Here is a 14214-nt window from a genome sequence, read left to right as displayed (position 1 = left end):
GATTATCGCAGTCTGTGTTTGCTCTGTCATCTTCTTGATCATTACACTCCTTATTTCTCTTCAACTCGTATACTATTGTCTGAACAACACAGCCGAAATACTTGTTTTCAACTAAGTAAAATCTGATCTGTGCCACTGTACAATACTTACATGTTCTCTAAATCATTTTCTGTATCAGGAATCTGACTTTGGAACAATCTTTCTCAAGATATTATAGAAATTAAAATCCTTTCAAACTTCAAAAGACATCTAATGGTCTACCTTCTGTCACTGTAACTATCTCTTCCATATACTTGTCTGCAACTCACTCTCGTCAACCCTCCCTCCCCAACCACTTTTCCTTACCATTATGAACAGAATTCTCTATTGAAATTCACTTGTTCCCTAAGCCGTTAGCATTTTCATTTCAATCTTGTCCTCTTTCATTACACCTTTCACTTCTTCTGATACCAAACAAGGCTTCAAAAATGCGAAACTAATTAATATCATTCTTGATGTCACCATTCTTTTATTATTATAATTATAATAATAATAATTATTATTATTAGTGTTGGCATACCATCACCTAACCATGAACCCCTTACTGACCATTTCAGACTCCTGCAAGAGATCTTGATTGGTGTGCATTTGTATTGAAAAAATAGATCTTTGGTTGTCATCCTTGTATATATAATTCATTTCAGTGCCCAAATGCAGTAGTATTTGTATGGGTGCTGGATCATGTAAGATGTCTGTTCTTTAAAGATCTGCTCTTCCACTGTGGACGCACACCAAACCTGATCCCTTGCAGAAATCCTAAATGGCAAGTGAGCGATTCATGGGTAGGTTGCTTTGCTAGTAGTGTTAGGTGACAGCTCCCACTAAATTGAAAATGCAGGTTCGTGTTCCGCTCTGGCACAAATTTTCACCTGTTGCCATTGAATCATTCCAATGCCCAAAACCTTTGAATAAGGATCATATAAGGAGTCTGATACTTCGGACACGTCCAAATCTAGATTGACAAATTATTATGATTGTTATGTAGTATTTCTAGTATGTGTTGCTCCTGGTCAGTTGTAAGACAGTGCCTTAAGGCCCTAGTCTGGTCTGGCTAGAGAAGCAATAAATAAGTAAAAAGAATGGGATTCAATGCTCAAGCAGCTCCTCATAAGCCGTTTACATTTCTGTAGCCACTGCTAACCGATGCTTGAGTTGGTGTAAAGAGCAATGTCACTGGGCAGTAGATGACTGAAAGTGCATAGTTTGGTGTTCTAAATAATCCTATACCCTGTGGTAATCTGATGAAAGAGTTTAGGTTTGACAAATGCATGGAGCACATTACCTGGCATCATGTGTAGTGCCAACAGTGAATTGCGCAAGAGGTGGTGTTACGGCATGGGAGCGATTTTTGTGGTTATTGTGTGGTCCTCTTATTGTCCTTGAGAAAACATTAATTTTGGAAGAATATGGTCATATTTTACAGCTTTGTGTATTGCGTACGTTAGGGGAACAATTTTGAGATGATGATTGATTGTATTGGCATGACATCACATCTGTGCAGCAGTGGTTTGTGAACAGTAACACTCCTGAAATGGTTTGGCCTGCAGAGTTGAAGCCATCATGAAGGCGAAGAATGAACACATCACATATTATTGTCCACTAATAGGTGCCGGTATGCTTTTGATTTATTAGTGTAGTTGTCATACTTATGGAATCATAATATAGGTTACGCTGGGCAGCATCATGCTGGCCATCTATCTTGTGAAGCATTCTAAGACCCACAGGACCACATGCAGCTTCAAACTGTTGCAGACACACAGCCATGCTGAGATGAATCATGGATTATTTTGAATCAAAATGGGCACTTTGTGGCATATATAAATGTATTGGACCTTGATTTGCAGAGGAAAGGGTGATTAGTCAGAAAATGTCATATTGTGCCTGTCACAATGTTGTCTTCTGTAAATGCTAACTGTAATGTGGGTTCCAAACCATGTTCACTGAACCAGGAAATGCAGCTGTATTTTCTGACTACTTAACCTACTGATACTGGATGTCAGTTTCAGCCTATGACATAATGATGAGGTGATGTATGTTGTAATACATGCAAAGAAGAAAAGCATTGAGAAACTTTTTTGGTATATCTTATCCACCGTTGTGCTGTGTGCTCAGAAATGCCCCAGACACAGGTGCTGTCTAACTACCTTCCTCCATAAGGGCATGGTAACAAACAGCCTGTTGATGGTGAGGCATTTTTGATGAATAATTTTTCTTTTACTTCATTTTGTTTACAAGTTAAAAGTATCAGGAAGCAATCATAATTTATTTCACTTCTTGTCATACCAGAAATAGCAGTTCTATCAAAAACCTTTTCGCAGCTGGGTTCTTGGCATCTGTCCATTTCTGAACACTTCATACTCCAGAGATCTCAAAGGGCTTCTTCTACAGGGATCAGGTGCCAGTCACCACATAGGGGTTTTCACTTTGTGTAAATGGCCAGTTGTCTGCAGTGCCTGCTATTGCTCATTGCTTTGCAGCGGGTAAAGTGTTTCATTATTGTTACATTATTTTTAATAGAGAATATCGATGATAAAGGTAGTAAATACTGGATATGATTAAGTGTCAGACATTCTTACAAAGATAGCATCTAACACACACAATCCTGCACATCAAAACAGTCTGAAGGGATAATAATCTGACAGTTCAATCTCTGGTTGTGTTACTGCTCATGCATACATTTGTTCATCGTCAAACTTTCTAGTCATGTATTGCAGCTGGTAGGAAGTCATCACAGGGCTGATAGAGGAACAGAGAACTGAAAAAAATATTCCACAAATAAACACTGTAACTGACTGCTTGTGCCAACTGTAGGGTTTATATTAATAATATTTTCTGAAGGATTACCATTCTCCTGTTTCAATATACCAGAACTTTGTCAGTTTGGTACATAGAAAAGTGTGCTTTCCTATGTACAGAATTGATAAAGAGCACATTTTTGTTTTCCCTACATCTGATGAAGGACTTGCTCGATAGCTTATAATAGCTAGCAGTCTTTTTTCAGTATGCCTGTCTGCCACTTAGTGCCTTCTCTATTTGGTGATAGTTTACCCGTATCATATTGTTTGTATTCAATACATTCTGATGAAAATTACCTACTTACCAAATATTGTAACAGGAACAGTAGTTTGAGCCAGATCTTTGTAACACTGAATATATGTATTTGAGTAATTTAATTTGTTTCTAAAACTCAGATTGGTTGGCTCCAGTTGTGTGCTTTTTTTTCCTCTCATTTCCATACAGAGCCATTTTTAATGCATTTTGAAGATATTTTCTTCTTATCTTTGTTTTATCTTTTTTAAACATTCATGCATGTAATTTATATGTACTATGTTGCAAATTTACTCACATAAATTATTTTTATAGGAAGAAACACATGGACTTGCCAGCTAGTAATAATGATAACATTCAGGTCATTCAAATGAGAAAAGATGATGTGGAAGAAGCCAGATTTCTCTCTCTCACACAATTATTCGAAGCAAAGTTCATGGAGAAGCCATCATTCTATGTCCGCGTTCCAGGAAGGTAGTTATGATGCACAGCGACTGCTAATTTAAATACCGAAGTATATCACCATTGGTGCGAATGTGTCATGAAATGTCAGATGGTGTGTAATGCTTTTGGAATTTTCCATTTGTTGTTTGGAGAAACTCTTAATACTGTAAGTTCTTGTGTGATTTATTGAATGTCTGTGTATCAACTTCTGCTTGGTAGCTAGTACATATGGACTTCCATAATGTATTCAGTTGTAACATTTGATGTTTAGTATGTGGCATACACTTTTTTCCATTTATGTTGCTTTTCAGCTATATATTCTCACAGAAAATCCTTAATACCTACCTACTTAATTGTCTCAACTGCTCAAAACTAAATGTACAAGAAGCAAGGAAACCAGAATCTTATTTATTTACCTAACACTCTTGTTAATATAGGTGAAGTTTCAGATAGTGAAGTAAAAACAGATCAGACAATGTTGTGTAGAGATTTTTGACAGCATTTAATAAATGTTAACTGTGACTACAGTCACTTTGATTTTCATAATTTCCAGTTGAACAATGGCCTCTACATTCATGATTGTACTGTATGTATATCTAATCAGTCAGTTGTGAATTATCTCTTCAGATACTTTATCTGTGCCTTCCATCTCTCTTGATTTGGGGTTTATTGACTTTTTCTTTTATCCATCTTTTACCAGTTTCTATTTGCCTTTCCTTGTCAGTGAAGAGACATTCATTGTAGTCCCAAAAGCAAGATATTTGTCTCGTTATTTAGTGTGCCAGCACTTTTGTAGTTGTTTCTGTCATGGGACTATTAAATCTCTTCTCACCAGAATTACCTTAATGTATCTCTTTCCAAAGGTTTGTGGTTCCATCAAGGCTGGCCTACATGTAACTTTTGTCATCATTCTTGTATGATCATGCAAGACTGATGACAAGAATGACACAAACCGCACAGCTACACTATTCAAACTTTTGCTCAGTTTTTCCGAAATAGTTGTGGAAGAAGAACTGCCATCAATGACAGCTGCACTATGTGCTCTGAGAATACAAAGCCTACATGTTGTTCACAATGGTGTCGAGGTTGGTTATTGAAGAGAGGGGCATTCCCCTGTGTGAACTTCCTCTGAGAACTACAGCACGAACTAGAAAATTGGAGCAATTATGTACTTATGGACACTGACATGTACAGTAAAGTGTTAATGCTTGTAACTCCAGAAATTGAAAAAGAAGATAATGTCATATGGGCAACTATAAGCTTCCACTGGGTCATTCTGGTTTTTAGTAATTGCAGGCACAAGGACCTAGGACTGAATAATTTTGTATGAGGTACATAATAAATAATAATTTTTGCCCATGAAAATTACAAGTGGTTTTTATTACTTAACTCATTTTCAGACTCTTCTATGTCTGACAATGATATTTGACATTCAAGGAGGGAAGTAAATCGAAGTACCACAATGAATGTTTATAAACTTCTTCTGTACCAGCTCTAGACCTCATATACCCTATAATTTTTGCACTCTAGATTAGATTAGATTTGCTTTCATTCCAATTGATCTATAGCAAGGAGGTCCTCCAGGATGTGGAACATGTCTGAAAAACAACAATATATGACAAATATTTACATCTCAAACAAATAAGCTAATGTACCAATCCACAGGTGCCAAGTGGAATGATCATCATTTTTTAATGAACACTATATGAAAGAATCATTTTACAAATACTAATGCACTGAATTAAAAATAAAAAAGTGTTTTTATTTATTTATGGGGTAATAAACGTGTAATACAACTACTACAATACTTATTTACAATGAACACATTACTGCACTGAAATGGTACAGAAGTTATATTGTACTTATATATATACATACACACAAATCAGTTGGTTCTACTGAGAAATTCATCAATGGAGTAGAAGGAGTTGGCCACTAATAAATCCTTTAGGCTTCTCTTAAACTGAATTTCATTGGTTGTTAAGCTTTTTATGGCTGCTGGCAAGTTATTGAAAATGTGTGTTCTTGAATAATGCACACCTTTCTGTACAGGACTAAGTGACTTTAAATCCTTGTGAAGATTATTCTTATTTCTAGTATTGATTCCATGAATTGAGCTGTTGGTTTGAAAAAGTGATATATTTTTAATGACAAATTTCATTAAAGAATAAATATATTGGGAAGCAGTAGTTAGTATCCCTAGTTTCCTAAACAGGCTTCTGCAGGATGTTCTTGAGTTCACACCACATATAACTCTTAATGCATGTTTTTGTGCCTGGAACTTAAGCTTGGCTTGATGAATTACCCCCAAAAAATAATCCCATATGACATTATGGAATGAAAGTAAGCTGCCAGCTTTTTCATTTTCATATCCCCTATGTCTGACACAATTTGCATTGCAAATAGAGATTTGTTAAGATGCTTCAGCAGTTCTGTGGTGTGCTTTTCCCAGTTGAATTTGTTATCAAGCTGTAATCCCAAGAATTTAACACTGTCCACTTCTTCTATCTGCTTGTCATCATATGTTAGGCATATACTCGTGGGACACCCCTTAAAAGTTCTGGACTGCATGTAGTGTGTTTTTTCAAAGTTCAGTAACAAGGAATTGGCTAGGAACCAGTGATTAATGTCCAAAAATATTTCATTAGCTGATCTTTCTAAGACTACACTTGATTTGTTATTTATTGCAATGTTTGTATCATCGGCAAACAAAACGAACCTGGCATCTGGTAATGTTACTGATGAAAGGTCGTTGATATACACAAGAAAAAATAAGGGCCCTAAAATTGAACCTTGTGGGACCCCCACATGTAATTAGTTCCCAGTTGGATGATGCTTGATACATGTCTCTTTCCTAATAACATGCTTTGTTTCCTGCCAGAGATATAAGATTTGAACCATTTTGCAGCATTTCCTGTTACACTATAATATTCTAATTTACTTAAAAGGATATTGTGATTTACACATTCAAATGTCTTTGACATATCACAAAATATTCCGGTTGCCTGCAATTTTTTATCTAATGAATTACGCACATTTTCACTTAAGTGTAGATTGCCTTCTCCATATCAGAACCCTTTAGAAATCCAAACTGTGACTTTGACAGTATGTTATTTGAGATAAGATGGTTATAAAGCCAATTGTACATTACTTTTTCTAAAATTTTTGAGAATGCTGGCAAAAGTGAAATTGGATGGAAATTTGATGCTATTTCTTTATCTCCCTTCTTAAACAGTGGCTTAACGTCAGCATATTTTAACCATTCAGGAAATATTCCACTGATAAACAACTGGTTACACAGATAGCTTAATATGTTACTTAACTCAGAATCACATTCTTTAATTAGCTTTGTTGATATTTCATCATACCCACTAGATGTATTTGATTTTAAAGATTTTATGATAGACATTATTTCTGCTGGGGTAGTGAGGGTCAAATTCATATTATGGAAGTTACTTGAAATCTCTGGTCTGAGGTATTCCATAGCAGCATCTGCAGAACCTGACAACTCCATCTTTTCAGTAAAAGTTATGAAATGTTTGTTAAAAAGTTCTGTAACACTATACACATCTGTCACCAGTGTATCATTGCTCTTAATGCTATTTGTCCCTCTTCATGTCTGGTTCTACCGGTCTCCTCCTTCACTATATCCCATATTGTCTTTATTTTGTTATCTGATATGACTATCTTTTCTTTGTAATATATTTGCTTTGATGTCCGTATTACAGTCTTTAATATTTTGCAGTATTTCTTGTAATGTGCTACATCAACATCGGAACTGTTTCGGATTGACAGATACAGTTTTCTTTTTGTTTTACAAGATACCCCTATTCCTTGAGTAATCCATGGCTTCTTTGTAGACTTTGCTCTAACCTAGGTAAGTTTTTGGGGAAAACAGTGTTCAGATAAGGTAAGCACTTTATTAGCAAAAGTGTTATATTTTTCATTCATACCATGAGCACTGTAAACATCAGTCCAGTGAATTTCTCTGAGGAGTGTCCTAACATAATCAATTTTTGGCTTATTGATTACCCTCTTGAGCTCAGATTTAACAGATTTTATATCCTGTTCAGTGTTAACATTTAACAGAAGGAAATGCATGTCATGATCTGAGAGGTCATTGACTATTGGTTTTGTAATATAATTTTGTTCATTGGATTTTTCTATAAAGATATTATCAATGGCTGTTTGTGAGCAATTGGCTATCCTAGTGGGGAACTTTACGGTAGGAATTAAGTTGAATGATAGTGTTACTAACTCAAATAACTTCTTAGTGGGAGAGTCTTTAACGGAATCTACATTGAAATCACCAGCAACCACTAGTTCTTTGTTTTTGGTAGTTAAATGGCCCAGTATTGCTTAAAGGTGGTTTACGAAGAGATTAAAGTTACCTGCAGGTGCTTGATATACACTTAATATTATGAAGGATTTTTTGTGAAATTCTACTTCTGTTGCACGTGCTTCCGTATGCTGTTCTAGGCAAAATTTATGAATGTCTATGTTCTTAAATTTATGACAGTTCCTGATGAATGTGGCAAACTGTTCAAAAGAAGTTGCCCATTTTGGTGACCAACTCTACTGTTGCGTCAAGATCCACTTTCTTGTACTTATTAACCAAAGTGATATATGCCTGGTTTTTCTTGCTTTTGTTGCTATAATTCTTAGATTTTACTTGCCAGAGACAAGGAAAACTTTGGTACACCGTATGAACTCTGCGAAAAATTTATGAGCCCAGTGCCATAAGTCTATAATTTTCTTTTGCCACTTATATCCACTAAAATGACAGTTGGATTCTCTAGCATCACTGAGAGTAGACTGGCAGCAAAGCTAAGTTTGAGTGATACGGCTCATGTGTGTCTACATACACAGATTTGTCAGCAGTCTTGCATGTACACAAAGCTCCAGTCCAAGACTGTCAAACTTCTGTCCACATAAATGCTTTATTTGACAAATCTGGTATGATCATGCTAGACTGATGACAAAGCATTATGTTTAGACCAGGCTTTAAATTTCACCATTATTTAAAACAGAATATCTGCTGCTGTTAATGTACTGTGACCTACATCGGTTGTCTGTGATTCTCTCTGTCCCATTTTCTTTCTGTACCAGTTTAGTTAGTAATTTCATATACCATTGGAACCACCCTAAATCATTTACTGTTATTGTATTATGCTACTTGGGAAATATATGCTTAATCAGATTTGCGATAGTCTTTTTGTTGTGCCTATCTGCGAGTCAGCATCTCCACTATATGGTGAGTAGCAGCTTTCCTTTTCATAATATTGTTACAATCAGATTTTATGATGATTCCAGTCTGACAAAATTTTATGCAGTACCATGTGAGTGGTCTGTTATCACATGACTTGCAGATATGCAAGAACCCATTTTTCTCATATACAAAGTGTCTGTCTTCCTCCACTGCTGAATAGCAGATATGTTTAATATAATTTAACTCCCGACCAAGGCATTAACAAAGAATCCTCATCTTTGAGGACGTTGTTCAGTTTGATACTAAAAAGCTCCAGCATATCACACAATAAAGGCTCAGAGGTGTTCTGTCCCTTGACTTTTGAGCCACCTTGATATGGTTGCATTTAAAGAAGATACTTACATCCATCCGTAATGACATCTGCCCACACAATCAACCTACTGCCACAATGTTATGATGTTTCTTGCAAAACTATGTTGTTGTTCCCTCCATATGTAAACTATATGGCATTGTGGGCCTGTCTTGATGCAAACGTGGATTTGCATTCTGGAGGACAATTCAAATTCCTGTCCAGCCATCCAGATTTACGTTTTCCATGATTTCCTTAAATTGCTCCAGGTATATGCTGGGATAGTTAGAAAAGGGCATGGTCAGTTTCCTTCCCCATCCTTTTGCAATCTAAACTTGTGCTCTGTCTCTAATGACCGCACTGTCAACTGACTGTTAAACTCTAATCTTCCTTCCTTTTGATGCAAACAAGGCAGATCCACAAGCCCAGATTGTTTTTACACAGACATGGACCAACAGAAGAACTGTTCAAGTTACAATGATTCCATATGCAAATATGTTGCTTACCAAACCCAACAATATAGTTAATGACTCGTTAGCGAACAATGCTCATTCCCCTTTGGTGTGTTCCAGTCCATGGCATTCTCTCAGCCAAGTTTCATAGGTACTATAATACAGAACTTTTTTTAAAAAATATTAATCAAATTTCACAAGGTTATTTTATCCTGTACCTGGATGAAGATAGAAACTTGAAGTAAATTTTAACTTGGGCATTGAAACTGAAAGTGCACCTTCGCGGCAGTTGTAAGTTGCCAGTTCATGTGCTCGTCAGTAAAAGTTCCCCTGTTTCAGCTAGCTCACTCATTCATTAGTCAGTGTATGTCAGAGTGAGATGATGATAATGTAGCAGCAAAAGTCATTTTGAGTTTGCTGCTAATGGGTACAATCCAGTTGCAACAATGCAATGTGATCTCCATTGGGAGTACAGCACAGCTCAGTGCAGTAGTTGGTGACACCAGCAGTTTCAAGACACTTTTTTAGGCAAGGGAAAATTGACAGGTGGCCCCATGTGCTTGATCAAGACACTGAGCCATTCATCAGTGTTACACATAAACCACAAAAGTCTACCTGACGAGCCAATCAAGACTAGTCATTCCTTTGTGTCTGTTCACCATATTTAGTAGTGACATTCGTGTTTCAGACTGTACAGGATTTGACTGCTACAAGCCCTTCATGATAATAAACAGCATAGTGTATATGGTTTTGTGAATTTGTTCTTAACATGGGGATAGAAGATAACAATTTCCTTCCACATTTAATGTTCAGTGATCAGGCTACATTCCATTGAAGTGGAAAAGTGGACTACCACAATGTAAGAATATGGGTAACACAGCAGCCCCCTGCTGTGGTTGAGTGCAAGACTGACTCTCAAAAGCTCCATGTGTTTTTTATCTTCCAAGATAACAAATGAGGACCATTCTTTTCTTGTGGAAAAGACACATACAGAAGTCACATTCCTGCATGTCATGGTGATGTGGAGTTTTCCACTGTTAGGAGAACATGCCAAAAGTTTCATATTTCAACATGGCGGAACACTATCCTACTGGTGCAGCGAGCTGCCTCAAAGATGAATCGACCATAAAGGGAATTTGGGCCTCAGATTGCACGGTTGGCCTCCTACGGCACCTGATCTCACAGTTTTTGGAAAATTTTTGTGGGAGTTTGTTAAAGATTCCATGTATATCCCCTGCCAATAACATTGGGTGAAATGTGGCACAGAATAGCAGTAGTAGTGATTGCAGTATGTCTAAATACACTCATAAAATTGTCTTAATGTTGTTGTTGTTGTTGTTGTTGTTGTTGTGGTCTTCAGTCCTGAGACTGGTTTGATGCAGCTCTCCATGCTACTCTATCCTGTGCAAGCTTCTTCATCTCCCAGTACCTACTGCAACCTACATCCTTCTGAATCTGCTTAGTGTATTGATCTCTTGGTCTCCCTCTACGATTTTTACCCTCCACGCTGCCCTCCAGTGCTAAATTGGTGATCCCTTGATGCCTCAAAACATGTCCTACCAACCGATCCCTTCTTCTAGTCAAGTTGTGCCACAAACTTTTCTTCTCCCCAATCCTATTCAATACCTCCTCATTAGTTACGTGATCTACCCACCTTATCTTCAGCATTCTTCTGTAGCACCACATTTCGAAAGCTTCTATTCTCTTCTTGTCCAAACTAGTTATCGTCCATGTTTCACTTCCATACATGGCTACACTCCATACAAATACTTTCAGAAACGACTTCCTGACACTTAAATCTATACTCGATGTTAACAACTTTCTCTTCTTGAGAAACGCTTTCCTTGCCATTGCCAGTCTATATTTTATATCCTCTCTACTATATCCTACTCTACTGATGATACCATCATCAGTTATTTTACTTCCTAAATAGCAAAACTCCTTTACTACTTTAAGTGTCTCATTTCCTAATCTAATTCCCTCAGCATCACCCGACTTAATTCAACTACATTCCATTATCCTCGTTTTGCTTTTGTTGATGTTCATTGTCTAAATACACTCATAAAATCATAATGCAAGTTTGACTATCATCTGAATGTTTGTGACGTGTTTGGTGGAGGGCACAGTGAGCATTTGTGAAAGGTAAGTGAAAAATTTGATTCTAGGTGCAATTGTAAAAATTACTCCAGGGTCACATCTGCATGCATTGAAATGATATGCCCTTAAAAACTGATTGGCTCTTTTCAAAACAAAACCTGCATAGCCCTATGCATAAGTTAAAACTCAACCCAAATTTCTGTCTTCATTCACACAGAAGATATTGTCTTGTGAAATTTGATGTTTGAAACTGTTGTTAACTCACTCATCATGGCTCTTATTGCACGTAAGCTGCCATGGCAGAGATAATTGCTGATGTTTAGGTTGGTGTTCCACAATCTTGTCATTGTTAGTGAGATTTAGTACTGTTGCATAACTTTCCTCTGCCTATCCTGGTTCACTGTGAATTTGAGACTAGAATCATTTGTGAATGGTATGCCTGAGCTTCATTGAATATCTCATTTTGTTTGAAAATAACTGAGAGCTTATACACTGGGACTCTCCCTATTCATTCTTCCTGTAACATTACTGATAAGATGCACCCAAAACTTGTCACAGGCACAACATTCCCCCCCAAAGCACAACATCCTGAACCCCCCTCCACCTCTCAAATCACAACATTCCTTCAAGTGACGCTGTTGTAACGAAGTGCCTTCATTCAGACCTTATTGCTGCCTGAGTTTAAACAGTTAAAACATTGTTACATGAAAAACCTATCACCCTGCTACAGAGAACTGACTAAATTGAGATCTAAAGAGTCTAATTTACTTCAGCATGCAGTTTTCTGTAGCTATAGTGCATACTCAATTGTATACCTAAAAATGGCTATTAATAATTTATTGATGTACTATAACAGATACAAGGCATCCCAGGAGGAATGAGTATTCAGGGATATGAGAGGAACAGTTATTTGAAGCAAGAAAGTTTAGTAAACATGGGCTCTGGAATGCGTACCACAAGACCTATGAGCACTTGTTCATAAGAAGCCATGTGTGTGATAGCAGTGAAGATGAAAAAGTGTTTACAACTCTTAAGATATGCACTTTAGAGCCCACGTCTACTGTATATTTTGGCCCACATTACAATCTCTCAAAATATGAAAATCAAAGAGCTTGCAGAACAAGAGATTTGTTTCACATTATCGAAGATCATGTAGTGTCCATGCTCTTACGGTATGCATTTTAGACTCCAAGTTTACTATAATTGTTGCTTCAAATGATCGTTCCTGTCATATCCCTGAATATTGACCAGTCCCCTGGGAGACACTGTATACCGATAATAGGTAAAGTGTCCAGGATGTTTTGCGGGTGTCTCAGTTGGGGGCTATTTCCATGTTGAAAATAAATTATATATTGACAAAAGTAGTTTTTACATCAGTTTCAACCATGTTCCCATGCTTCATGTATTTCAGCAAGGAAATGTTCATGTGGTATCCTGTGTCCCTACCTCTAGGTAAAAGTTGCAGACTCTGACTCTATGGCTGATTGCCACTCTCATGCTATACTCCAGTATTGATGTGATCCTGATTTTGGTTACTGTACTGAGATTGTGGCTGAACACTTCTTTGATACTACAGATATTGTTAGAAATGACCCAATGCATGAAAGAATGAAGGTAATTGGAGACATCTCTTGTCTCAATCAGTCAGGAAGGTCACAGCTACACTTTCTGAACGTGGAAGACTGATTATGCATTATCATCATGTATTCATTGTTCTAACTGTTTAGTATCGTATACCAACAATATTTTACACCTAATTCTGAAATTACTTTCCAGATGTTTTTAGGTATACACTGAGGTGACAAAACTCATGGGATAGTGATATACATATATACAGATGCTGTAGTATCATGTACAAGAGGTGTGGAAGGGCAACACAGTGGCGGAGCTGTCACTTGTACTCAGGTGATTCATGTGAAAAGGTCTTTGACATGATTATGACTGCACGGCAGGAATTAAGAGACTTTGAATGTGGAATGGTAGTTTGAGCTAGACGCATGGACATTGATTGCATTTTGGAAAACATTAGGGAATTCAATATTCCAAGGTCTACAGTGTCAAAATGGTGCTGAGAATACCAGATTTCAGGCATTGCCTCTCACCATGCACACCGTAGTTGCTGACAGCCTTCACGTAATGACCAAAGCATCAGTGTTTGTGTATAGTTGTCAGTGCTAACAGACAAGTAGCACTGAGTGAAATAACTGCAGAAATCAAAGTGTGACGTATGACACATACATCCATTAGAACAACACAGCGTAATTTGGTGTTAATGGGCTATGGCAGCACATGAGTGCCTTTGCTAACAGCACATCATCACCTGCAGCACTTCTCCTGGGCTCGTGATCATATTGGTTGCACCCTAGATGACTGAAAAACCGTATCTTGGCCAGATGAGTCCTGATTTCAGTTAGTAAGAGCTGATGGTAGAGTTCGAGTGTTTCGTAGACCCCATGAAGCTGTGGACTGGGTTCGAGTGTGGCACAGACTCCACGAAGCCATGGACCCAGGTTGTCAACAAGACACTGTGCAAGCTGGTGGTGGCTCCGTAATGGTGTGTACTATGTTTATGTGGA

General features: G+C 37.3%; 1 protein-coding gene across 1 annotated transcript in view; it reads left to right on the top strand.

Annotated features, from left to right (window-relative positions):
- Positions 1–14214, top strand: part of LOC124612594 (N-acetylgalactosamine kinase) — an 87134-nt gene that overhangs the window by 11495 nt on the left and 61425 nt on the right. The window contains exon 2 of the mRNA XM_047140877.1: positions 3403–3561. Within this exon, the coding sequence (XP_046996833.1) occupies positions 3413–3561 (149 nt within the window). The 5' untranslated portion in view covers positions 3403–3412. The remainder of the gene's footprint in view (positions 1–3402; positions 3562–14214) is intronic.

Source organism: Schistocerca americana, chromosome 4 (genome assembly GCF_021461395.2).
Source record: "Schistocerca americana isolate TAMUIC-IGC-003095 chromosome 4, iqSchAmer2.1, whole genome shotgun sequence".
Lineage (NCBI taxonomy): Eukaryota > Metazoa > Arthropoda > Insecta > Orthoptera > Acrididae > Schistocerca > Schistocerca americana.
Note: the sequence above shows the minus strand (reverse complement) of the source record. Positions and strands in the feature narration are given on the sequence as shown.